General features: G+C 51.4%; 1 protein-coding gene across 1 annotated transcript in view; it reads left to right on the forward strand.

The window, feature by feature from the left end:
• The first annotated feature begins 5,974 nt into the window (after positions 1–5,974).
• SLC26A9 (solute carrier family 26 member 9) overlaps positions 5,975–25,754 on the forward strand; it is a 56,868-nt gene continuing 37,088 nt past the window's right edge. The window contains exons 1-2 of the mRNA XM_006137217.4: positions 5,975–6,079; positions 24,414–24,540. Coding sequence (XP_006137279.2) covers positions 24,416–24,540 — 125 coding nt within the window. The 5' untranslated portion in view covers positions 5,975–6,079; positions 24,414–24,415. The remainder of the gene's footprint in view (positions 6,080–24,413; positions 24,541–25,754) is intronic.

Raw genomic sequence — 25,754 nt, forward strand, 5'->3', positions numbered from 1 at the left:
GAGTGGCTGCTTTCATCTCAGTGGGCCACAAGATTGTCCTGACTTTAGAGGGTCTATTTTGCAGCTGTATCCTGATGTGCTCTATAACCTGGGTTTTGTTCTTGACCCCACCACCCTCAAGCCACAAAACCCAGCCACCTGCAGACATTTAGAAAGGCTGCTCTGTTACCCTCCCTGCAGGGAAGATCTCGGAGGAAGCGAATGCAGCCGTTCCATCGACAGAGCACATCTGAGATCTTCCCCAACCTCCGCCTTGAAGTGGGAATCCTGCAAAGCAGCTAGCATCAGGACTGGCCATCGGGTAGGAGTTACAGACCTTTGCATCCTTGTATCCTGTGTGCTGTCCTCGTCCCGTCTGTTCTGCACCCAGAACAAGGCCAAAGGGATCGTGGCTTTGTGCATACGTGACTCCTGAGCGGGTGGGTCTCTACTAAGTTACACAGGTAGCATAGGACTGTTGGTGCCACTGAAATACTTCCCCTTGGGGCAGGTTATTCCATACTTACCTGCTACAAGGTTCCTTACATCTTCCTGCAAGGAACATTGGACTGGTCATTGCTGGAGACAGGATACCCGGCTAGAGGGGTCCTTGGTTGGATCAGCACGTTGCCGCTGGGTCACTGACACTGCTCAGATTTGAGATCTGAATATAATTAATCGTTGAAACTCCTCCTCTGTCTGCCAGATCTGGGTCTGGCCTCTACTTCTGGGTCTGGCCTCTACTGCCAGGCCTGCCTGGTGCCAATTCCGTCTCCCACAGCACCACGGCCCGAGACAAACAGCGCACAGGCCAGAGGGTTTCGCGGCTGGTCTTGATTCTGCTTCCCTCGCCACGGCGCTGGTAGGGCCTTTGACTGCCTCTGGGCTCTCCGTTCTGCAAGGAGCCGACACTGGCTATTGAGTTTCACTTATACGGACATTGCAAACCGGTTGGATTTTTTTTTGCCATGGCTAAACAAAGCCTAGGAACGCCTGCCTGAGCTCGGTGCCTGGGTTGGTCCCATGCATGACGCCTGTCCTAATCTCTGCTCTGCCACACACACTTCTTTGTGCACTCAAGGGAAACCCAGGCACTCCATTCCCTACTGGGGGGATCGCAGGCGCGTTACAGAGCAGAGAGAGCACCCTAGGGCAGCCTGCTTGGGATATATTCTTGGAGGTTTCAGCAATGGACATAATCTTTCATTAAAGATTCATCTTTAATTCCTGAAGACTCCAAGACAATTCTAGAAGATTGGCAATCCTAGAATCCTAGGGCTGGAAGAGACCTCAGGAGGCCATCCAGTCCAGCCCCCTGCCCAAAGAAGGACCAACCCCAACTCAATCACTAATACATCCAGTTTTGCCAATTGCCGGTGTGCCGATGCTGCACAGCGTGTAGACGTACCTGAGCTACTGCCAATAGAGCTGCTCCCCTGACAACAGTAATGAAGCCATGGCAGGATGGACAGCAGCATGGGCTATGCAGACCTGCTTGGGTATAAACCCGACTGGCTAGCCCCTGCTACCATAGGTGGCTCCCCTGCTAGATCAGAGCTCTCCCGGGTAGGTCTCCATGTGTTGCAGTCATGCCGCTAGTTGTGGTGTAGACCTAGCTGTGTATGAGGTGGCTGACAGGCTTACAAAACGCTTGGGATTATAATTAGAATGCGGGCTTGGGAGCCAGAGCTCCTGGGCTCTATTTCCGACTCGGCCACCGACCTTGGGCAAGTCACCTCCCGTTCTCTTCCCGCTCTGTCTGCCGAGACGGTGAGCTCTCCAAGGCACCTCTCGCTGTGTCTGGGCAGAGCGTAGCACAATGGGGCCCTGGCAGGGTGGGGATCATTAGGTGCCACAGTCATGCAAATGATACAAATACAGGTTGGACCTCCCTGATCCAGCACCCTCGGGACCTAAGCAGTCCCAAAGGAGGGAGTTTGCCAGATTAGGGGAGGTCAGGCCTCGAGCTCTCCCGGTGCTCCCCTCCTGGCCACGCCTCCTGGCCACGTGGGTCATGTGCGCTGTGGAGCTCCCTGTCTCCCACCAGCGGGGCTCACCTGCCGGCTGGCGGAGCTCCCAGCCCCTGGGCCACTGGCAACCTCTGGGGCTGGGGCTCTCTGGTCCTGCAACATCCGTGGCCCAGTTGCAGGACCAGAATGCCCCGGACCACGGAGATTCAACCTGTAATGAATTTCAGGAGGCAACTCACCATCTCTGCTGCTGAAGGGAGCCGTGCTAGAGCCACATTGGGCCACTGAAGCTGAAGAGGTCTTGCCCCTTGTCCTCACGGGGTTCCTGTTTCTGAGGTCTCCTTTCGTGCATTAATATCAAGCTGCCCTTTTAAAAGAAAGTGATACTGGCAATTAATATTTACAAGAGAACAATTGGGCAATTATTGCCTCTGTCAGAAGGCAATGAATCAACCCCCGGCTCCCACTTATCGGCTGGGCTGGCAGGACGTTTCTTGCACTCACTTTGCATGCTGTGATTAGCTTCCTGAATTAATGATGTTTAATGGGGCCCTTGATTCGGAATAAACAAAGTGTCAGAGTTCTTTCCCCAGGGAATCTCGGGGCCAGGTAATGCCTGGGAACTAGGCATAAAATGTCAGATCCCTTTCTACCCTTCCCCATCTCTCCCAGTGCACTCTGTAACCCCATCCCAGTTCTCTCTATCCCCTCCCTGCCATCCACCTTGCCCCCTTTGCCTCCCTCTCTTCCCTCTCATTCTCCGTTTGTCTCCACTAGTCCTATGCACGCACCCGGGGAAACATGAGTCACGCACGCTATTGAGCTCAAAAGTGGGCAGAGCACGTCAGAACAGCTATGCTGGGCCCCTCCCCTTTTCCCCACCAGATCCCCTGTAGGGTTGCCAGATACTTTCACAAGAAATACTGAAAAAAACTGGTTGAGCAAAAAAAAAAAAAGAGGACCAAAGTTGTTGAGCAAAATACTGGACACCTGGCAACTCCTCATCCCCTGGTACGGAGCATTCATGCTCAATGAGTCATGCATGCAGAGGACCGGGTGCCAGAGCCATTTCTTAAACAGCCCCTCAAGCTCTCATCTTGAGAGTGGGTTTTAAGAACACTTGTAAGGTTGAATCTCCGCCTCGAAACCTTCCTCTGCCATGAGGCCTACAGAGCTTGGGCACTGGTGAGGCAGCCAGCCAGCCAGAGTGTCTACTTTCCTGCTTAACACTGTCAATTTGGTTACCTCAGCCTCTCACCCTCCCCGGCCCATCAGTCTGGTTCATCCACCTGTCACATGCATGGTTTTCTAAATGCCCTGTCCTGGAATCGATGAAGACAGTGCCTGCCTCACGAAGCTGCCATACTGGCTCTGTCTTCAGAGATTCCAGGGCCAGAAAGGACCACTGTGACCCAGAACTTCCCCCCCTAATTCCGGGAGCAAAGCTTTTAGAAAAACATCCTGTCTTTACAGGGCCGGATTACCCATTAGGCACAATAGGCACAGTGCCTAGGGCCTAGGGAAAAGTTTTGGGCCTACAAAAAAACCCATAATTACTTGAAAATAAGAAAAGAAAACTGCTAAATCAAACTTAATAATTTGTTATCATTAATTTACAAACAACATACCGGTATAACGTGCAATTCAATATTAGGTGTATAGGTAATAGGGCATTTCTCCCTTATATATTTATATATAATCTAATTTAAAGACGTACGATTATGAGAGTGCCTAAGACCTTACTAAGTCGTTAATCCAGCCCTGCATCTAGATTTAAACATCCTCCCACGCTGCCCTGTACTGTGGAACAGTGTTCCCTGTAAGCTGAGCACTTGGGGGGCCACCCAGGAGAGATTCAAATGCCACCCAGCTAATCAGCAGAGTGCCCACACCTGGCAGCCAGTGTGGCTACTGGTGGTGCACATCTGCACATGCTTCGGTGCATGTAACAAAATGTATTCCGCGCATCAGTGGGGAAAAAAATAGAGGGAACATTGCTGTGAACTGTCCCAGTTTTTCCTTCACAAAAGGTAAAGGGGCCTTCTTATGTCTCTCTTTTACCCCTCCAACACACGCTCCCCTGTGATACCCCTGGCCACCAGCCGTGCCTCAGATGCCCATTTTGCATAAATAATCCAGGGGACGGTGGTAGTGGGGAGGAGGTCATTTCTCTCCTTTTGGTGCCCAAATGCCGGAGCCTCCATGACATTACTTCTGTGGCAGCAATCACGCTTGCCCCTCCCTTCCCTCAGCCTGGGACAATCTCCATTTGCTAGCAGGAGTGGGGGTGCATGTCTCCCCGACTCCACTGGAACAAGTGTATCAATTCCTTTAGCCTCAGAGACACTGAGATGTCCCACTAAGTCACCTGATGCTCCCTTTGCCTGGACAGGCTGGTATCCCTGGAGCCGAACTGGCCTGGGGCCAGCCACAATCTCCGCTCTGCTTGCTGCTGGGGGCAGATCTGATACTGTGCCTCACACAATGGGACCCTGAGCTTGGCCTGGGGGTTCCTAGGTGTTACCATAGTACGAAGACACTTGGCTACCCCCGGAAGACTGTGAACTCTGTGAACAAGCCCCTGTCACAGCAGGAGTCTTTCACACCAAAACACGCTGGTCTCTCTCTTCTGGCTTGTCAAACTTGACAATAGCTCAGCTGCCAGCACGCAGAGACCACTGCCTATCATGCTGACCATTGCTTCCTGGTGCTACCCCATCTGTCTGTGCCCATTTATTGTCTCTTGTCTTATGCCGCTGGAGCCCGGATGCCCCTATGGTCTGTGTTTCTACAGCAACGAGCACAGCGGGGTCCTGTGCAACGTTCCCTCTAATCTATTCCAGCCTGTGTGGAATAAATTTTGTTGCGTGCACCAAGACATGTGCAGATGTGCACCACCCATAGAAACTAAACCAGTCTGCTAATCAGCTGGGCAGCATTTGAATCTCTGCTGAGCAGCTGCACAGGTGCATATCGTACAGGGAACACTGCTCCTCCTGGTCCATGATTAAAGGCCTAGGCACTTCAATAATAAATAAATAAATAAATGATTTTAAATCTTAAGGGCTGGATTCTCTGAGATGCTGCTCATTGTCAAAGCAACAAGGGTTCTCAGCTCCTTGCAAGATGGAACCCAACATCTGGACCATACGGAAGCAACCAATTGTCCTTCCAGCTTGATGTCCACTCTCCATCAGTCTCGGGAGTAAGTTGTGAAACTCCCCATTCCCACGCCACGTGCAGCTCTGCGCAGTGAGGCAGTGAGGGGAACATTCCCTCCTGACCCTCCATGGTGATCATGCCCGGAAGCAATACGAACCGACGGCCCTGGACAGATACGCTCTCACTCTAGCCTCCCTGCGGCTGTGATTCTTATTCACCCGGCTGTGCCCCCGTCTCTTCTCCGGCGTGGGGAAGCTCAGTCCTCGCCGCCTACCAGACAGTCATGGCTCCCTCGGTCCTTCCCGCCCCTCTCATCCCTTTGAACATGGAAATAAGAAAGCAACCGCTTTCCCCTGCCAATCCTCAGTTCAAAGCCCAGCCTCTGAGAGTCCGAGACCTGGCACAATGCACTCCATTGTCCTCGTCTGATGCTGAGAGTCGGCCAGAACACAAAGACAGGCTGGAGACACTGGCCAGGGCACCAGGAAACCGTAGCCCAGGTCGACAAAAGCATCTTCTCCCACAATGGGAGCCCCAACGCTGGGGGGACCCTGGGTGACACTCAATCTGTTCTATTGTCCCCGAGGGCTCCGGTGTATTGTACAATGGGATCAAACAGCCTCATTTTGAAAGGGGAGGGGGGACCAAAAAAAAAACCAACCCAAAAAACAAAACCTGTCCCTCTTCAGATCTCTCCTTATCTCCCTGACTATCTCCTGGGCTTAGCCTGGGTGTACTTGCTTGCAATCACTTCGCAACAAGCCCGACAAGCCAATCAGACGCCAAGCACAGCCCTCAGTCCCCTTGACTGAGGTGATTTATAAATGACTCACTGGTTTATATTTGAGCACAGTCCTCTGCCTTCTGCACACCTCTACCTGAGGAGCAACTCTCTGCCTCGGCTTTCTTGGCACCTCTGCAGCTCCCCTAGCAGAATTAGCCCTTTCTTCTCTCCAGCCAAGGGGAAGGTAAGCCCCTGCTCCCAACAATGGTGCTCTTTGTCTGGGTGGGCGTGGGGGAGTCGCACTGTGGTTGCACAGCCACAGGGTGTGAATTTCAATATTTGGAGACCTGGTTGTTGAATGATTTTTCTCCCCCCCCCCCCCCCCCCCGCTTCCTCTAAGGGGATTTACAGCAGCAGCTATGCTGAGGAATTAGCAACAGCAAAGATCAAGGGAGTTTGCGTTACGAAGAGAGGACACAAGAGCCAAATATGGGACTTAATTGTTGTGGGCTCAAACCCTGCAGTCCTTGCTCAGACAAACTCCCACTGAGTTCAGAGGCAAGTTGCCTGAGCATGGAGGGTTACTCCTAATTAGAGAGCCGATGGGTCTGGTCCAGTCCGGTCCTCGAGTTGGTGCAGCTCCTCTTTTGGTCCCTGGGGTTTTGCGGGCAAGTCCTTGCCCCAAGGAGTTAGCAACCTGACTCGGACTTGGGGATTGCCATTCGTGGCATTTGCACAGTGTGGCTGAGGAATATAGCCGGGACATGGCAGGGCGGGGGGGACCATATCAAAGTCTGGCCCAGCCTAACACGCCATGAAGGGGCGGAATTATTTAGGCAGGGGATGAAATTTAGGAGAAGAAATTATAGGCTAGAAATCAGAGGGTGCTTCCTTAGATGGAGGGGCAGCATCCAAATGGAAGTGGGGGGTGTATGTGTGTTCCGTTGTGTGGGGGTTTTAAATCTAGACTTAGGCATGTTTGATAGAGCAAGAGTCCAGCCCTGAGTGCATAGCTCAGGGGTGAGAAACTAAGGCCTGGGGGTCAGAGGCAGACCCTGGTTTGGGTGGACCCAGCCCCCGAGGCTTGGGGCTCCCCCCCACTAGTACTGGGGAGGCTGAACCTCCCCCCACCCCTGCCACTCTCTATGGGGCTGTAGCCCCATAGACTAAATAGACTAGGTCCTCCTAGGCTCTGGTGAGTGAGGGCAACGTGGGAAGTGTCTTTCTCAGTTGGGGGCCACGTCCGAGAGGATTTGAGGTTTTGTTTTTTGGTTTTGTTTGTTTGTTTTGCCTCTCACTTGTGTGCAGGCCCTGCCTGATTTTTTTGTGGGTCAGCGGCCCCCCAACCTAAAAAGGTTTCCCACCCCTAGGCACAGATGCTGGAACTGCATCCTCTGGCGAGATGTGCTTTCTATTCTATACAGGATTTGCAGTTTGGGTCCATGGCTCTCAGCCCTCCCCGCCCCCACCCCACTCTACAAATTGTTTCAGCCCCCCTGACTGCAGGGGCCCTAATTCGGCTTCCGATTCTGTGTACGATGCTCAATGGGACTCCGTTGTGGGGATTCTGCCTCTGTGTGCCACTAAAATCCATCCGCATCCGACTTGTGCATGGGCATGTCCTCCCCTGGCACGGTCCCTGACAGATTTCTTGCTTACATTATTATGTGCTGGTCAGCCGAAAGCACTTTCACTTCCCGGTGTTTATGGGAGGAAGGGTGGGGCAACAATGGGTTTTGCCTAGGTTCAAACGCGGGCTAGGGAGACATGCTCTCCTCTGCCCTTCCCATTGGACTAGATGACCCACAAGGCGTTTTTCCTTCTCTCATATCAGATTCCCTGGGGGAGGGCGGGCCGGTGTGCGCATGAGAGAGCTCAAAGCAGCCAGCTTGGGATAAGGGCATTCTCAGGTGCTGCAGGAATGCTGCAGTCTGCAAACTTCCTAATTCCTGAGCTCTTCAAAGGGTAATACTGGTCCCGGTGCTCATGGACACATAACCAGAGGGGGTTATTGGGGAGAGGGGCAGATGATTCACCTTCCCTTCTGTTCCTTTTAAGTCAGTTCTTGGTCCTTTCTGGCAGAGCTATGGAGATGCTGTGCCCAGAACTAGCAGTGACGGAACAGGTACCGGGGACAGAAAACTTTCCATGGCCCGAACGCTGATGCTATTGAATTCAGGGGTAAAACTCCCATTGGCTCCAGCAGCCTCAGGATTTGTTCCTCAGAGGTGCTCCTAACCTAGGGGAATTTTGGAGACTCCAGCAGCCACCAGTCTGAGGGCACTAGAGAAAAGAGGGGCTGTGGGGGATTCTGATCATATTTAAACCCTGTAGCCTGCCAGAGGGCTACTGACTTTGCTCCAGATCAGCTCTGAGTGCTCTGGGTAGTGAGCTGGGCTGGCCCTTTAGAATCCGGGCTGGCGTTGGCCTTCTAGGGGATCTGGGGCAATGAGATGGGTTTCCCACTCCAGCTACCAAATGCTCTACTGCTGGCCTCCTGGCTAGGGAGACCAGGTAGCAAGTGTGAAAAATCAGGAGAGGAAATGGGTGTGTGTGTGGGGGGGGGTGTTAATAGGCACCTCTATACAATTTAGCTCCAAATATCAGGACTGTCCTGATAAAATTGGGACATCTGGCCAGCCAGTAATGTAGGCCAGAGAAGATACAGCCTTCTCAAAATTGCCCACACACCCCGGTCACTGGAAAGGTTGGGGCAGCAACATGGCAGCTCAGCTCCCTGGCCGCTCAGGAGGGCTGGGACTGGGGCCAGAGCTGAGGCTACAGCACTGAAGCTCCAGACCTCCAGGTGGCCAGGAAGGATCCAGCTGGGGTGGGTAGGGCTTGGCTCCAGGGGCGGAGCCTTGGGCAAAGGGGCGGGGCTACAGGTTGCCTTCCCTGGCTGGACTTTCACTCGCCGCCTGTGACCCTACCCCTTGCTGGCCGTCTCAGCAAAGAGGCCCTGGAGACTCAGCTGCTCTGCAAGGCCCAGAGATGCCTCGTCGGGGGCAGGACTGAGGCGCAGGTGGGGCACCGGGGTGTGTCTGCATGGCGGCCCTGGACAGAGGCTGTTAGCTTCCAGGGCTTTCACCCTGGCACCTGCCCTCAACACTTGTGACGCAATACGGGTATTGTTCTTTGGCACTGGAGCAGCGCTGCATTGGAGCCAGCAAAGCTGCTACGTTTCTATTCCATGCAAGGAGCGGGGGGGTCCCCTCCCCCCACTCACTACCCTGATGTCTGCCCCTGCTTAGCTCCAAGCCTCCGTGCACCCCCAAATCTGTTCCTTTGTTACATGCCCCACCACCACCCGTTCTCCCCACAATTAAACTGGGACTAGGTGCAGCTAGAATAAGAAACACTGGGGCAGAGCTAAGAGCAAGCGGGGTATTTAAACAAACCAGAGAAAGACTGAGCGAAATTCTGGTCTCATTTATAAGACAGTCTGGAGTTACACCCCAGCGGCTGCAGGAGTTACTCTGGATTTACATTAGAGATCAGAATTTGACCCCAGGAGCAAAAGCATTTTCTTTCATAAACTTCCTCTCCTCCCTCTTCCCTCCCCCCCCCCCCCCCCCCCCGGCAACCAAATGCTTTGGCTTCACCTGCAGTAACTGGCAGATATCGGCAGCTCTTCTGAGTATGGTTACCGAGCACATTGTTAGCTTGGTCTGAAACGCCTGTGAAGTGGTACAACAAATATTGGCCCCAGCCCAGAGGTAGCCGTGAGAATGCAGCTGCCCAGAGCTTGCTCAGGTTTGTTTCTCTCCCTTCTGCTGAAGGACCATCTGCCCGTGGCAATCATGTCTTAACAGCCCCAAAGAAACCTTTGTTTCCAACCCCAGCTGATGTGCAGCAACAGGGCCAGATGTTGGCCACCAGACTCTTCACTTTGGGCAGTAGGGGCTGAGGGTAAAAATGTGAGAAAGTACAGACTATGATAGGGGGAGATGCGGCCCATAGCTGCCCCACCTCTGCCACTGCAACCTGTTCTAGCTAATCACCTTAGGGTTCAGGGCCGTCTTCACCCATACGCAGCTGCGTAGGGTGCCTGAAAATTTGGGGCACCGCTGGGTCTTAATGTCCACCCACCCGCCTCTTTCTTTTCCGGCTCTGTGGCTCTGCTTCTTCCAGAGAGGACCTAGGTAACTTATAAATGACAGCCTGCCAGAGCGATTAGCAGCACGCTGAACCTGTGAAAGAGCCCTTCGAGTGGCAATGAAGCCATTTAACAGGCATTCACCAAGCTCAGGTATAGACCGTCAATTCCTGAATTGACTGTGTGAGTCGATAGGACCTTAGTTTAAAATGAGCTTTAAACGATTTCATGAGTGTGTTGCTGAAGATCATAAAATCAAATCTCTAAAAAATCTCTATCCCCCTGCTGCCATCGGGCATAAGGGTACCAGTGCGTAGAGCCCCATAAATCCTGAGGACCGTTCTGTTGGGGGGTTTTACCCCCCGCCATAGCATCTGAGCACCTTCCACAGAAAAGGAAACCAGGCACAGAGCTGTCCTGTGCATCGGATGTTTTAGGGTGGCCGCTCCACGCCCCACACTTTGGCGTGTCCCATGGAGGCCATCTCAACTCTTCTATGGATGGGAGGGACCGGGGGGATTATGGAGTCTGGCATGGGGTGGCAGCCAGGGTTACCCCTCCATACACAAACTCACCATGGCAACAGCATCCAGAGCAGCCTAGCAGCCTGCTCCGCTATGCCCGGCCGTGCCCCCCTCTCCCAGCCAGTGGCTCTCCAATTCTCCGCAGCAGCAGACAGCAGAGCGCCCTGGCCCTAGGGTGCTCCACTTCCCACTGCCGTGGAGAAGCGAGGCAGAGCAGGCTGGGAGAGTGGCATGGCGGATTGCAGCCACTGACAAGGAGGTGGCAAGAGGGTAGAGCGGGGGCAAGTCGTGGAGAAGGGTGGAGCAGGGTGCGGCAGAGGCAGGGTGGGGGGCAGGGTCTGTGGCAGGGGAGTTGCCCTGGACCCCATGCCTGGGGCACTCGGGAGTGGGGTTGCCCTGCGCTCCGCATCCCCCTAAGGCCCTGCCAGGGGACACCAGGCAGTGGCTAGCACAGGGGTGAGCAATAATTTTTTGTTGGGGCCACACTGGAAGGGGAGGGCCTCAAAAGGAAGGGGCGGGGGCAGGATGCTTCGGGCTTCCCCACCCACAGACCCTGATTAGCCTGGGGGTGGGGGAGCATGCAAATCCTCCTCCCTCCCTGCCAGGAGCACGTGATGCTTCAAAGCGCTGCATGCTCCTGGCATGGCAGAGGAAACTTTGTGCACTTCTCCCTTCCCCCAGGCCCTAATTGGTACAGCAGGGCCTCCACGGGCTGGATCCACCTGCTTGGTGGGCAGGATCTGGCCGCAGACGCCCTTTTTCCCACCCCTGGTCTAGCATCTCTTCCTTTTTGGGGTCAAACCTCTGCTTGGGGGATCAGGCTTTTTATTTTTAGTAGTTCTATCTTCACTCCTCATTATACACTCAGATTTTCCACATGCGCAGCCCCTCCGGTGATCAGGTAGCAAGGGTGAAAAATCAGGATGGGAGACGTTGGGGTGTGTCAGGAGGTGGCGGGGGGGGAGGAAACAGTTGCCTGTAAGACAAACCCCCTAATACTAGGACATCATGTCACCCTAGAATTCCCCCAGCCACTCCCACTGGGCACTTTAAAATGTGGCCACTCATGTCTCAGTTCTGGTCGATATGTAAGAAGTTTTCCCAGCATAACTATGTCAGCTGGGGAGGTGTTTTGTTTTGTTTTGTTGTTAATCGAAACAGCTAGTCCAGTATGAGCCCTAGCATAGGCGCAGTTTTACCAGCGTAAGGCACCATACAATGGTATGATTGATTTTGTATCACCAGATCAAAATCAGCTATATGGATAGCCCTGGTCTACACTAAGGAGTTCTTTTGAAATACCCCCCCTTATTTTGAAATAATAAGTGGAGCAGCGACACCACCATGCCTGCTATTTTAAAATAACAGGCCCCTTATTTTGAAATTTGTGCTCCTGCTTTCCTCAGGGAATAACGCTAATTTCAAAAGTTATTTCGAAACAGTGGTAATGTGGACACCCTGCTGCTATTTCGAAATAATGACCCCAGAATAATTCAAAGTAATTACTCCCCAGTGCTTCCTGGTAGCGTGTCCACATTAACAGAGCCTGCCTCGGACTCATTTCGAGGATCCCTCATAGTGTGGACGCGCTATTTTGATTTTGTTATTTCCAAATAATTTCCTATGGCAGACATGCCACTTTTACACTGGTAATACTCTGGCTGCACTTGAGAAGGTGGAGATGGGGGTTGAGGTTCTGCTTTGACTATGCCAATGTAATAAAAGCAGCATAACTTCTAAGCCTGAGCACCAGTTTTCCTTGTGAGCTGTGTGCTTGTCTGGCTGCTCAGGATTGAGTCAAATGTCACCTATCTGATTAACACAGCGCCCTCCGTTAGGATTTGTGTTTCTGTTGGTGGTGCACATTCACCCTTGCCTCGGTGCACATAAAAATTTATTCCGTACATGGATGGAAAAGATTAGGGGCAACATTATTAAGCGCTGAAATCTCTGGATTTGAACAGGACTGGAGATGCAGCTGGACAAACTGGAGGATTTTGAAATTAGAACATTTCTTAAGTGAACTCACTGGGGTTGGGAGAAGATGATCAGGTGAAGTGGTCATGCTAGGTATACTGGGATGCAAAGATGAGTTCAGTACAAATAGGAAAAGACTAAGTTTTTTAAGGCAGGCATTTTTACCTATATGTATGTACAGCCCCTAGCATCATGGGGCCCTCCTCCTGGCTGAGTCCTCTAGATGGTACTAGAGTACAAACAGTGACTACCAACATTAGTAGGAAGGTGGAGGAAGTGTGATCGGCATTCCTGTCAGGGAGTGATTTATGAGACATTATGAAACAACTTGCATTGGTTTTGAACAGACCTCTCTTCCTCCTGGATCCTGTGTGATTGGCTAACCAGCGGAGAGGCTAGCTGAAGTGAAGGGGAAATTAAAGATGCATAGTGTGAGATGTTGAAAACTGTGTTTAAATTGCAAGCTATCCATTCACATGTAAGGGAATTCCTGATCCAGGGACTCTGCAGGGAGGTGTGATTCGGGGGCTATTTCCGCAGCCCAGTCTGCCAAAAAGCCAGCACAGAGCCAAGTGAATGGGTTGTGCCTCTCTTAGCCTTTAAGGAACAGCCTGCTTGTCTCTCTTTATTTAGTTGTTTGTGGGTTAGATTTCTGGATTCTAAAAGATAAAGCAATGTTATGTTGCAACCTTTCAGAAAGAGGTCTGTGTGCATGCCATGCACCTCAGAGGGCGGTATTAGGAGGGGTGAGATGGTGTTTAATTTGGGCAAGAGATTTTGCCACTTTGGGAGTGTCATAAAAATACACTGTGCTCCTGCTGGCGGTAGCTCTGCCTTCAGAGCTGGGCTCCGACCAGCAGCTGCCGCTCTCCAGCTGCCCAGCTCTGAAGGCAGTGCCATCGCCAGCAGTGGGGCAGAAGTAAGGATAGCTTCTCCAATAACCTTGAGACCCTTCCTCCCAACTCAGAGGCCACTACTGGAAAAGGACACAAGGGGGGCACTAGCCACACAACAGCCCCCCACACATGACTCCTCCCCACGCCACCCCTAGCCTGGAGGAGAGCTGTCCCTAGGAAGGTGCAACCCCCCACTCCACCCCTAACCCTATGCCCCCACCCTTGTCCACCTCCTCCCCAGTCCTGCTCTGTTCTTTCTTCACAAGACCCTGCCTTTGCTCCACCCACTCCCTGCCACTTCCTAGCTCTGCTCTGCTCCTTTCCCCAAGCTCCTTCCCCTACGTGACATGGCTGGAGGATTAGTAGGGTTGTCTGGAGCCAGCAGCAGGGGTTGCTGCACTTCCCCCCCAGACACACACTCACACACATTCACTAGTGTTGGAAACAAGTGGAGTAACTGACTCGGCTGCTCTGCACTTTTGGCTCCTAGTTTCCCACCACTGGGCCCCCTGCTAGTGCTCCAAGATATCCCGGCCTGCGAAATGGGGCTCAGGGCAGTTACCCCAAATTGTCTCTGAATGGTGACTCCAGCTGCTGGCCCCTTGCCCCCCATCCCTGTTTGGGGGGCACATGACACTTCGTGACCTCCCCACACGGTGCCCCTGCCCCCACTCCTGTCTGAGTCAGGGACTCCTGTGGTTACAACACCACAAAATGACAGACCCAAACAGCTGAAATCACAACACTTCCAACATTTAAAAATCCTATGACTTGAAATTGATTAAAATGGACCATGAATGAAGCTTAAGCTAAGGTTCGGAGGGACCTGACCCTGAATTTAGTGAGACACTAAGGAATCGTGGAGAAAACCCACCAGGGAGAAGAGTGAGACCCATCATGTGTAAAACGTCATATGTAAATGATTTGCATTTCCTTCCTACATACAGGATGAACCTCTCTAGTCTGGCCCTCTCTGGTCCAGCAATATCCGTGGTCTGGAATGTTTTTGGTTAGCTGGACATCCACTTACCATGGGTATTGCCAAGTTTCTTGCGGTCCCATAAAGTTTATTCATAGCCCTCAGTCCTGGCTTCCAGTGTTCTGTGCTGTTATTTAGCTCTAACTTGCCCCTAAACATCTTCTAAGAGCCCAGGAAGCAGTGGAAGTGCTGGTCATGCTACAGACAATATTGACCTCCTGTGGTTCGGCAAATTCTCCAGGTCTGCACCTGTCAGGTGACAGGTCCCCAGGGTGCCCGACTATAGATGTTCAACCTGTATAATGGGCCAAATTCCTCCCTTGTGGAGCTCCACTGAAGACCTTTCACTTACTCCAGGAGTGAATTTGACCCTACGTTAATCAAGGTACAATTCAACCGCTCTCAGCAAAAGTCAGTTTTCCGCCACGTCTCACTAGTTTTGACTCACTCTCTCTGGATCTGAAATTTCCCCCTAGCTCCAGCTCTGTCAGCACCAAACGGTTGTTTTGTGTTGTCGAAACCTATCAACCCCGAGCAGAAACTTCAATGTGACTTTCTCTCCCCAGACAGAGCTATCAACAGTGCAGGGAGAAGCGATAAGGGTTTGGCACTCGGGGCAGCAAGGCTGGTGCTAGGAGAAAAACCTGAGCTTGGCACACCTGGAGTGGTTTGAAACTGGCAGGACATGCATTAACCAATCAGGAACTCACAGAGCTCCATGCAAAACTGCAACTTAGCTGATACATTAGGAGGCAATGTATTTCGCTAGCTCCATATCCATGCTGGGAAACAGTTCTGCCTCAGTTCTTAGTGTGCTCTGAATTCCATGTTGCGGTCCAAGAGTTCAGAGAGTCCCTTTACTTTTTCAGTCTCAGTCTAGTCCCAGATTACCATGTGCCCCTCGCTTGTAATCAAGGCCATATTTCCCACTGCACGCAACAGCCTGTAATGCCACTAACACCCTGGTGAGCCTGGCTTTTCGGAAGAACCTGGACTTCAGGGCGTTTCCACTGTGCGGCGCTTCCTGGGAATCTAAACGGAACCTAAGTTCTTTTGAGCACCTGGCCTCTCGTGAACAACACTGTGGGTTGGCAGCACAGCATTTTACTGCCTTTGTGGCCCTATTCCTGTGGGTAACATACATTGTCTCCGGTCAGCATTTTGCCTTAGTCATGGGTAGTGGAGAAGGCATGCCCCTTCCGTCCAAGGCCCTGCCCCTCCCTCGACCTACCTGTGGAGCCATATGTCCAGCCCCCACCCCACTGGTTACTGCCCCGTGCCCTCTTAGTGTCCCCTATCCCATCAAGAAGGCATGACCCCCCCCTTCCAAGGTAGTCAGAGCACCTGGGGCAGTGGCATACCGCCCGATTTTTCCTAGCCAGCTGGAGAGCCGGGCTGCCACGCCACAGCCCCAGTCCTCCCGGGCAGCCAGCGGAGAGTGCAGGCCAGTGTTTCTTAAACTTTTTAAGACCAAGGAACACCAAGGATTTTTTGTTAAGCAAAAAATAAAAAAATGTCGGGGGAAAAAAGGGTCGGGGGAAAGTTACTGAGAAAAAAAAAAGGTCGCCTGCTGTTCTCCGCGGCATACTGACCGTCTCAGTTTAAGAAACACTGGTGTAGGCAATTTTGGGAAGGCCTTGCCTATATTACCCACTGCCCATAGTCACAGTGTTAAACCAGATACTCTGTGGTATTCCTTCCCCACCACGCCAGCTGGTGTACCCTTTTGTTCACTGCACAATCAGGTGATTCCTGCTTTTAGTCCTGACATCTCAAAGCCTGAGCCTGCTGTTTGATCTAGGGCAAGGCCGCTGATAAGCCAACTCAAGAACTTGACTCTCTCTGAAATGCTGACATCATCAGCCTGTTTGTTCAAGATGGAATTCAGTCACGAGCTGATTTCCCTCCCCTTCACACTTTCCGTGTTGGGTTTTTTTCCCCCCCATGTTTGCCAGCCCTTTTGCTCTGCGGCAGGACTTCACAAAACCGCTCGGTACAGTGAGCAGATCTGGTCGCTCTGCTGGCACAGCGGGCACACTGCTCAGAGAGCGAGGGATTGAGAAATAAAGCTAGCGGGCCCGGCATACACCTGGAAGTTAGGCCAGGACTACTGGAGTTTGATGATGTTTTGTTGAGACTTGGTTTGGGTTTTAGAAGGAACCTCGGGAGGACTGAGAATCTGGAGTGAGCGTAGATGGGGGTGACTTACAGAACCTGGGGTGAAGCCAGGAAGAGCTATGCATCCAGAGCAAGGTGCAGGGGACTGAGAATTTGGAGTGAACCTGGTGGGGGAGCAGGGATGGCGATTGACTTAACTGGGCAGCGGGCAAGGTGGAGGAGGGGGCTCAACTCTAGAAGGGGGAGGGCTTAAGGCATAAGGGACAGGTCTGGGGGCTAGCCTCCCCCCGCCAGTCCTCAGCACTGTGCCTCTCAGGGCTCTGACAGCTATTTGAAGGGCCTGAGGCTCCAGCTGCTGCTGACGCCATGGTAGTAGCGGTGGTGTCATCGAGTCCCAGGCCCTCTTAAATCACCGGGCAGCTGCCCTATGTGTCCCCCACCTAGCCATGCCCTGAGGGGGAGAGAGGGGAAAACTGGAAATCTGGAGGGCAGGGGCTAGGTGAACGGGCAATCTGGACTAAGTCCGGCGGGGAGCGACTGGGAATCTCATGTGAATCTGGAGGAACAGGGCTTGTGGCCCTGGGAAGCTGGAGCAAAGCCAAGACTGTGCGGATCAAAGACTCTAGAAAGAGTCTGGAGGGAAGGAGCTTCCCGGGCGAGCCCTGAAATGCATGTCACATTGGGACCTGTGTTCAGGGCGAGCCTGAACCTAAGGAGCCAGTCTTCATCATGGAAAAAACAAGCAAGGAGGTGATGGCGGGAGCGTTCTGAACCCGGTGACCAACAAAGCAGGAAGGGAAGGTCCCCTTGCATGGTTAGGCCACGGCTGCCTCCTGGCCTTGCATGTAAGTCTAGCAGGGTCAGTGTGCACAGAGACCCACCTCTTGTCTGGGAGAAACGGTCTTGGTCAGTCAGTAAGTGGCACTCTGAGTCAGCACTGACCCACGCCCCAGCCTGGTATTCAAGAGCCCAGAGCTCTTGGAGGTGCTGCCTTTTGGAGGATGGGTGAAATCCAGGTCTGTCTCCATGTGACCATTAGAGTTTTTGTGGCACGTGTCACTGCACAAGAGTTGTTAACCTGGGTTTCCTGGCCAAATTTCCATGAGCACCATCATACTGCTGACCTATATTCCCTTAGCCACTTCAGCTGCCTGCCTGATCTTTCACTTCCTGCCCCAGTCTTCTGGATTATGTTGCTGCGCATTGTTAAAATCTTCCCGACTCCACCCCAGAAGTGGCTACCTTTGACATCATTCCTCTGGGCATACGCTTATGGGTGAAATCCTGGTTCCAACAGAGCCAGGATTTCACCTGGTAAGTTTAAGGACTAATCTTGCCAACCCTGGGAGGAGGAGGCTATAGGAGGTGAGGGTGCTGGGCACCTTTCTGGCTGAATCCTCTGGTGTGGAACACACGTGGGATGGTATTTTCAGGCTTCATTGCGAATTACGTCAAAGGCTCATTTGTACAAGGAAGTTGCCTAATTGCTATGGTGCCAGCTACTGGTCTCCATTAACATCCCTCTCGATCCAAATGGAAAATGCTTTGGGAGCCAGTAGAGGTGGGGGCAAGCCATGGTCAACACTCATTCCTGGCACCCTGTTAGGCTCCTAGTTTTATCCACCACAGTCACTATGGGCAGGGCCAGGAGTGTCCAGAAAAGTAGAACCATTGCAAAAAAAACCCCAGCTGCACTCAATTACCCTCCTTCCCCGGGGTGAACTGTTTCAAAGAACGCAGGGATGCCTGGAAGCTGCTGACTGAGAATGTCTAGTCCAGCCGTTCTCAAACTAATTTTCTCATGACCCAGTGGAAGAAAATCGTTGATGCCCCCGACCCAACATCATTTGACTGGAGTGTGGGCTCCGGGGTGGGGCTAAGGATGGGAGCTTTGGGCTGTAGGAGGGGGGTCTGGCTTTGGGGGCATCAGGGCTGGGGCAGGAAGGGCTTATCTCAAGCGGCTCCCAGTCAGCGGTGCAGCAGGGGGGCTAAGGCAGCTTCCTGCCTTTCCTGGCACCGCAGACCATGCTGCCCCCAGAAGCAGCCAGCAGCAGGTTCCCGGTCAATGGGAGTGCTCAGGGCAGGGGCAGTGCATGGTGCCCTGGCTGCTCTCCCCTCTCACTTAGGAGCTAGGTCTGCTGCTAGCCACAGTGCAGTCTGCAGTGCCACGACAGGCAGGGATCTGCCTTAGCACCCCCACCGCTCACCTGATCCCCCTGCAGCAACAGGACCCAGTGCCTGACATTCCACAGCCCAGTCCTGGGTCGTGACCCCTCGTTTGAAAACCGCTGGGCTAGTCCCATCTGCACCTCCAGCTCTGTTCTAATGAGCGGCAACCTTTGTCTCTGGAGAAAGCCTGGAGGAATAGCACAGCTCAGGAGGCTGGGCCAGCAGACTGCCTGGTACAAAGCTGTAGCCTGCAGCCCCCCATGACCTTGGGCTAAGATCTCATCATGTTCTCCGGGATGGACTTGGAGACCTCTAAAGCCATATATCTCCACTGCAATCAGAGGTGTGATTGCAGCACAGGGAAACATACCTGAGTGTCAGGATCTCAACAAGGCCAAGGGTTAGAGCAGGGTCGAACCTGAGGCGAAGGAGTTCCAGAGTCAGGTTCCCAGCCAGGGCAGATACCAAGCATCAGAATCCAATTTCCACAGTGCTGCCAGGACACCACCTGGAATGCCCTTGAGAAGCCCGGGGGCGGCAGCCAGTCAGACTCTTGGAGGCAGGATTGCCCATGCGCTGTGTCCACAGCAAGCCATGGGCAGCAGAGCACATGCTAGTTACAGCTGCTAGTGGTCAGTGGTACCTTGGTCAGCTGCCGACCAATTCTGTAGGGCTTGGATTTTGGACCCGTGGGGCCACACAGGCTACAGCTACACTGCACGATGTTTTTGGAATAAGCTATTCTGGATGAAATACTCCGAAATAGCTTATTTCAAATAGCATGTCTACACTACAGCGAAGCCTGGAAATTAGTCCCAGGCAGTTTCCCACAATGTGGATGCGCTACCTCGATTTAGAGACCCAGGAAGCACTGGGGAGTAATTACTCTGAATGGCCTGGGGGAGGAGCTATTTCAAAATAGCAGCAATGGAGTGTCCATGCTACTGTTATTCCAAAATAGCTATTTCAGAAGAGGCATTATTCCTCATGGAATGAGGTTTACAAATGCCAAAATAAGCTGCCTGTTATTTTGAAATTATTTTGAACTAACGGGCTAGTTGTGTAGATGCTCACATATTTATTTTGGAATAACAGATGTTATTCTGAAATAACACTGCTGTGTAGACGTACCCACAGTGAGCTAGCTGTAATTTAGCTACTTTGGGTACCACTAGCAGGGAAGCCCTCCCAGTTTAGGTTAGGAAACCTAAATACAGTGAAATCTTTGTTATCCAGCACTCTGTTAACCAGAAAACTTTGTTAACCGGCATTGCCCCCAGCCACAATACTGTCACATCTTCAGGCGCACAGGTCTGGCTTGGTTTACCATGACTGGCTTAACAATTTTTTATTTAGAAAGTACTAATCATCTTTAACTCAAAATAGAAATGTGAGACCAACTGCCACACACTACAAAACTACCAATACAGCCACTCCCCGACTTAGGAACACATTGACTTACGACCATCCATACTTACGACCAGCTTCCCATTAACCGTATTATAATATTTTCGAGTTGAGAATCATGTACGTCAAGTTTTTCGAACAGCGCGGGCAGTGTGTTTAAGGGTATTTCCGACTTACGACCAAATCGAGTTATGACCAGGTGTTTGGAACATAACCCGTTCATAAGTCAGGAACTGCCTGTATTTAAAACTTGAGTTTTACTATTATTGCCATTAGTTTTTCCTAAGTTGATGGGACCCTCTGATAACCAGAATTTGTAGATAACCGGAATGCCTTAATCCCCATGCATGATGGATAACACGGGCTGGATGCTTCACCACATATGTAAACTTCCTAGCCTAAGCTGGGAGGGCTTCCTACATTGCCCAGGCTGGCTAGATCAAAGCTGTCTTAGGTATGTCTCCACGTGTTGGAGTCTCATCTGTGTAGACACGCACTCCAGGGAAGCTAATCTTTCCCCTGAGTCCAGTGCCCTGGAATGGAGCTATATAGATGGGATTCCATCTTCTGATGATAGAAGACCATAGTCCACTCCTGGTCTTTCATGGGCCCATTCTACGCAAGGAACGGCAGGTGGGACCTGATTTCTATTAGGACATTTTGGGCACATCTACACGACAGAGTTATTTCAAAATAACTCCCGTTATTTGGGAATAATAAGGTGAGCATTCACACAGCAAGTCCATCATTTTGAAATTATGTCAATATAATGGGCCTGTTATTTCAAAATAATAGCCCCTCATTCTACGAGGAATAACATCTATTTCGAAATAGGATCAGTGAGAGCACTTTGCTGCTGCTATTGCAAAATAACTGCTCCCCAGAGCTTCCTGGGGCTCTAAGTCAAGGTAGTGTGTCCACATTAAGGGAGCCTGCCTCGGACTAATTTTGAGGCTTCCCTGTAGTGTGGATGCACTATTTCAAAACAGTTATTTTTGGAATTATTATTTTGACATAACTTATTTCGAAGTAACCCGGTAGTGCAGACAGAGCCTCAGGTACCAGCAAAACGTTCTGGCGTAGATGCAGCTATCCTAGCAAAAAAGTCCTTCCGCCAGGAGGGCTTATTTCACTTGCAGAACTGGTATAAGCAGAAGAGTTCTTTCGCTGGTTGAGACTGTGTCGACACTAGGAAGATTTGCCAGTATAGTCATACTGACATAGCTGTCCCAGCAAACCCTTTCTAGTGTAGACGAGATCCTAGTCACTAGATATCCCTTGGCGTTGTTCAGAAGAGATCGGGCGTGGCTGGTTGTGCTGTCCACAGTCTAATGGCAGTAAGTAACATTCTGCTTCCCTAAAATCATGCCTGTTGGATATAGTATCCTCCACTTCCTGTCCCAAACTGGCGTGTAGTGTTGCTGTGCACTGCTGAACAGGTGCCATCTTCTGCCCTGCATTTCAGTGGTGCATGAAGCAATCCTCATATACATCCTCTAAAGCACATTGCGAGCCATAATGATCCCTTTTCCTGACTAGTTTTTGTCCTGTGTATCTTGTATTGAGATATTTTAGGAGCAATGTCTATCCAGATCTGTGACATGAAAATTACATTGTTTTTATCTGCCTCAAGCAGGCTTGCCCAAAAGAGGGAGAGGCAAAAGGGGCATCTCCAGGGTCTGGCATTACAAAAGGGCCCGGAGCTCCCAGACACTGGTATTACAGCAGTAGCCAGAACCTTGGGCCCTTTAAATTGCTGCTGGAACACAGTGGGGAGCTACTCCGGGCAGCTCTGAAGGCTGGCTGCCACTTGCCCCGCCCCTTCCCACTGAGGCTTCACCCCTACCGGGAATGCAGAGCCAGCCCCCCGTCGCCTTGGCAATTCTGTCGGTTCCCACTAGGTTTCAAGACATGCACAGACGGATTTTTCTCCTGGACATGCTGGACACCAGGCCTAGTCCTACCGCCTTCATTCACGCAAGCAGTCCCAGGTTAGCAGTCACCTGAGATAAACTAGTTCTCTTCTGAACCCGGAATGGACTACAATGCAGAAAATACAGAGAAAGTACACATGGCCAGATACACCCACGCACTTCAGTGGGACTACAGCAGGGCCCCAAAGATGTAATATTAACTGCACCTCTCTCCGGCCCCCGGATAAGTCTACACGGCAAGTCAAGGCGTGACTGCTCAGTAGACATACCAGTGCTTGCTGTATCTGCACTGGCACGGCTCACATTCGCCGCATCGATGTGGCGGCATGGGAGTCAGAGCAATGTGAGTCTGTGCCCAGGTTCTCCAGCATATTTGCACAGCGCACGCTGCCACGTCTGCACTGGTAGTTTACTGAAAGCTAGAGGAGGTCTGTCTAACCAAGCATCAGACGCACCTCAGAGTGCAGTGCTGGCAATCTCCTCGATGCAGACAGGACTGAGCGTTTCCTCTGGAAACCTTCATTCCCCCCCTCGGATCACCTCCTTCCCTCAGACTTTCTCAGAGGCAGCGGCGGATATAGGGCAGGGAGAGCGGGGCAGCTGCCCCAGGCCCTGCGCTTCAATAGACCCGGTGCATGTGCTATTACCTGTCAGCTGTGGCTGTGACATATGCGTGCAATTGTGCTGCGCCGGGCCCTGAGCTTCAATAGGCCCTGGGCCCCGCAAAACTTTCATCCGCCCCTGCTCAGAGGAAGGGCTCAATGTCATTTAGGCCTTGCCTACCCAGGGATATTGACTGAACTAGCTACTGCAGCAGTTCCTTACTGCCCCCGTGACTCCATTTTCAGACGCTTTGCCTTCCTGCCGCTCTACCCCTGACAGCCTGGAAGATGCCATTTTGAAGTGCATTTAGATTTACCTGTCACTGACAGACGGGTCAACACCAGGATCCTCTTGGATCGGGAACCAATGACCCACAGAAAAATCAGTCAGGGGCCGCACAGTAGTGAGAAGCAAAAAAAGAAAAAAACCAAACCTTCTCTGAGGTGGCCCCTGACTGAGAAGGAGAAAGATGCTCCCCACATTCCCCTCCCACACCAGAGGCTGGGGAGGCGGGGCTGGCTAGTAGATTTTATGTGCTCCAGCCCTGTGGGGAGATGGTGCGGGAGGGTTGGAGCACCAGCACCGGCTACCCAATGCTTCAGGGGGAGCCTCAAGGGCCTAATCCAAGCAAGCCAGGGCCCACATCCAGCCCCCAAGCCTTATATTCCCTACCCCTGCTCTTTTTGGTTTCCTCTAAAATTTCAAGATCTGATTAAATGGGATCTGGATAACAACCTACTTTAGTTTTGGCTGAATAAAGCCAAACTATCTACTGGAAAGGTTTTGCGCAATCAAAACCTGACCCCATTGTGCCCAGTCTTTTGAAAGAGTGGTCCAGGCACAAATCTATGTAAGCCAAAGGTCTCCCCAACTCAGACCTTTCAGCAACGTGCATTTCATTTCTTTACCACTATCACCTGAACCTCTAGCTTCTTTCCCACGTTTGACTTGAGGTGTTGGGCAATGACATACTTAAACAAATGCCAGACAAAAATAATTATCCACATCCTTCTTTCAAATGTATGGATTTCCCCCTCCCCACCCTCAGACTCATCCACTCGTAAAGGTTCTCCCTTCTCCTCTGATGGCTTTGTTTATACTGAAGTGAGACACGGGGAGTTTATTATCTTCCTCTGATGACACCTGGATATTGCATAGGACTGGTCCAACAGGACTTTTCGGCATTATTATCATGCAAATAGGTCAGCACCTGTTACATTTTCTGTGTGGAAGAAAACTGTACTCATCTTCTGGAATCATGTATTAACCCACAGCTTTGAGCAGAACAGAGTAGTCCCTCTAAATGCAAATATGAAACACGGAGGGTGTTATGTTTGTAGATTAATTAATGAGGCGCTGTAATTAGAACCTCTTGGATGAAAGCTGCCCACAATGCAAATATTCCCCGCTGTGCAGCGCTTCACAGACATGCCAATTAATCCTCCAGCTATGACGTATCGCTAACCCCATTTAAGCAAGGTGAAACGGCAGGTGACTTTCCCGAGCCCAAACAGTAAGTCATTGGCAGAGCCAAGATTAGAACTGTACTTCCTGACACCTGGTCCTGTGCTCATTCCTTTAGACCACAATGCGTCGCTAATGAGTTTCACTATAAAACCGGTGACAAAAATCCACTGTGTCCAAGAGGTGGTGGCCCAGTTGGGAAACAGACAATCCCTTGCTCCAGAAGCCTTCATGTGAAGGGGAAGAAAGACATTTAGGAGGCAGAATACTCCAGTGGAAACCTTAAATGCCTGGGTGAAGGAAGCTAGATTCAATCACTCTTCTCCTCTCACTTCATTGGGTGGCCAGCGCCGTTCACTGTGATTTATTTTCTTTCCTTTGTCTTCTCTTGGAACGATCTGCCGGACCCAGCGATGAACCACGCCAGACCTCGCTACTCCATCGAGCGTTCTGCGTACTCAGTTGACCTCTTCGATGAAGAGTTTGAGAAGAAAAAGAGAAGTTACCCACTTGGGGAAAAAGTGAAGAACCTTTTCAGGTAATGTGGAATGATCCTAAGTCTCTTGGGGAGCATGTGGCCAGGTCAGATTTGCCTCAGTGGTGCGGTGTTTAGGGGGGCGGAGAGAGGAGGAGGAGGCGACTCCCCGGAGATCGATAAATTTCCATAAAAAAAATATTCCGGGGGAAACTTTATTTAAGCAAATAAGAGTCTCCTGTGGTGTGTTTTGCAACCCCGGCATTGCAGCATGGGGGAAGCAAGGACAACGCGTTCATAATCTAGTCAATTTCACAATTAGTTGAGATTTTTCCATGGCATGAAGGCAGTAAGCAACCGCCTCCCACCTCTTTGCGGGTTTGATTCAGACACACACTAAGGCTCCGTCCTGCAGCTCTGGTAGCATACAGGGATCTTGAAATAATCAGAAATGGCATCTTGAAAATACCTCCAGGCATAAGGAGGCTCTGCAGCTGGCCCATCCCTTGTGCAAAGGCTCTGCATCTGCCCTGTTACCAGCTCCCAGGGACAAGGTTGCAGTGCACTGCATTATGGCTAGTCCTTGCTTCCCAGGCTCTAGCATAGGCCAGTCTTAAAACTGCTTTAAATTACAGCGAGTGCCTTAGAATACAGCAGTGTTTCTCGGACAGTGGTACAAGTGCCCTTAGGGGTACTTGAGAGAAGTCTGGGGGGGGGGGGGTACCTCAACACCACTGAAATTTGGTGTTTTAAGTTTTACAGCACTGTATTATTTTTGTACTTTATACACCCAAAAATTTCATCACCTGCCCAGCTACGATTAAGTTGTTTAAACAAATGTGTTGCAATGGTAGAAAAAAAAATTGTGTGTCTGAAAACTGTAGGTACTAGGGGTACTTATAACTTTTTTTTTAAAGGGGTACTTTATAAAAAAAGGTTGAGAAACACTGGAATACAGAGTGCAAAGCTGGTTTCAAGCCACTTTAACACTCTTTGAACCTATATAGAGTCCTGGCCCTGCCCCCAGCCCAGGAATGGAATAACTGAGAGTCAGGCTCCTGGAGATAGCTAGCCCAGCACAGCTATTTGGAGGGGAAAGATTTCCAGCGGGGCAGCAGTTCAAGGGGCTGTCTAAGCTGCGGATAGGCAAAGCCATAGGCTAGAGATCCTGGGTTAAACTTGACACACTGATGCCTCAGAGGCTATGCCCATATTGACTTAAGATTTGGGTGGCGTCCAGGCGCATAAACAGCTTTTAAGTGGAGAGAGGTTTTGAG

The sequence above is a fragment of the Pelodiscus sinensis genome, chromosome 27, assembly GCF_049634645.1.
Source record: "Pelodiscus sinensis isolate JC-2024 chromosome 27, ASM4963464v1, whole genome shotgun sequence".
In the NCBI taxonomy this organism is placed as follows: Eukaryota; Metazoa; Chordata; order Testudines; family Trionychidae; genus Pelodiscus; species Pelodiscus sinensis.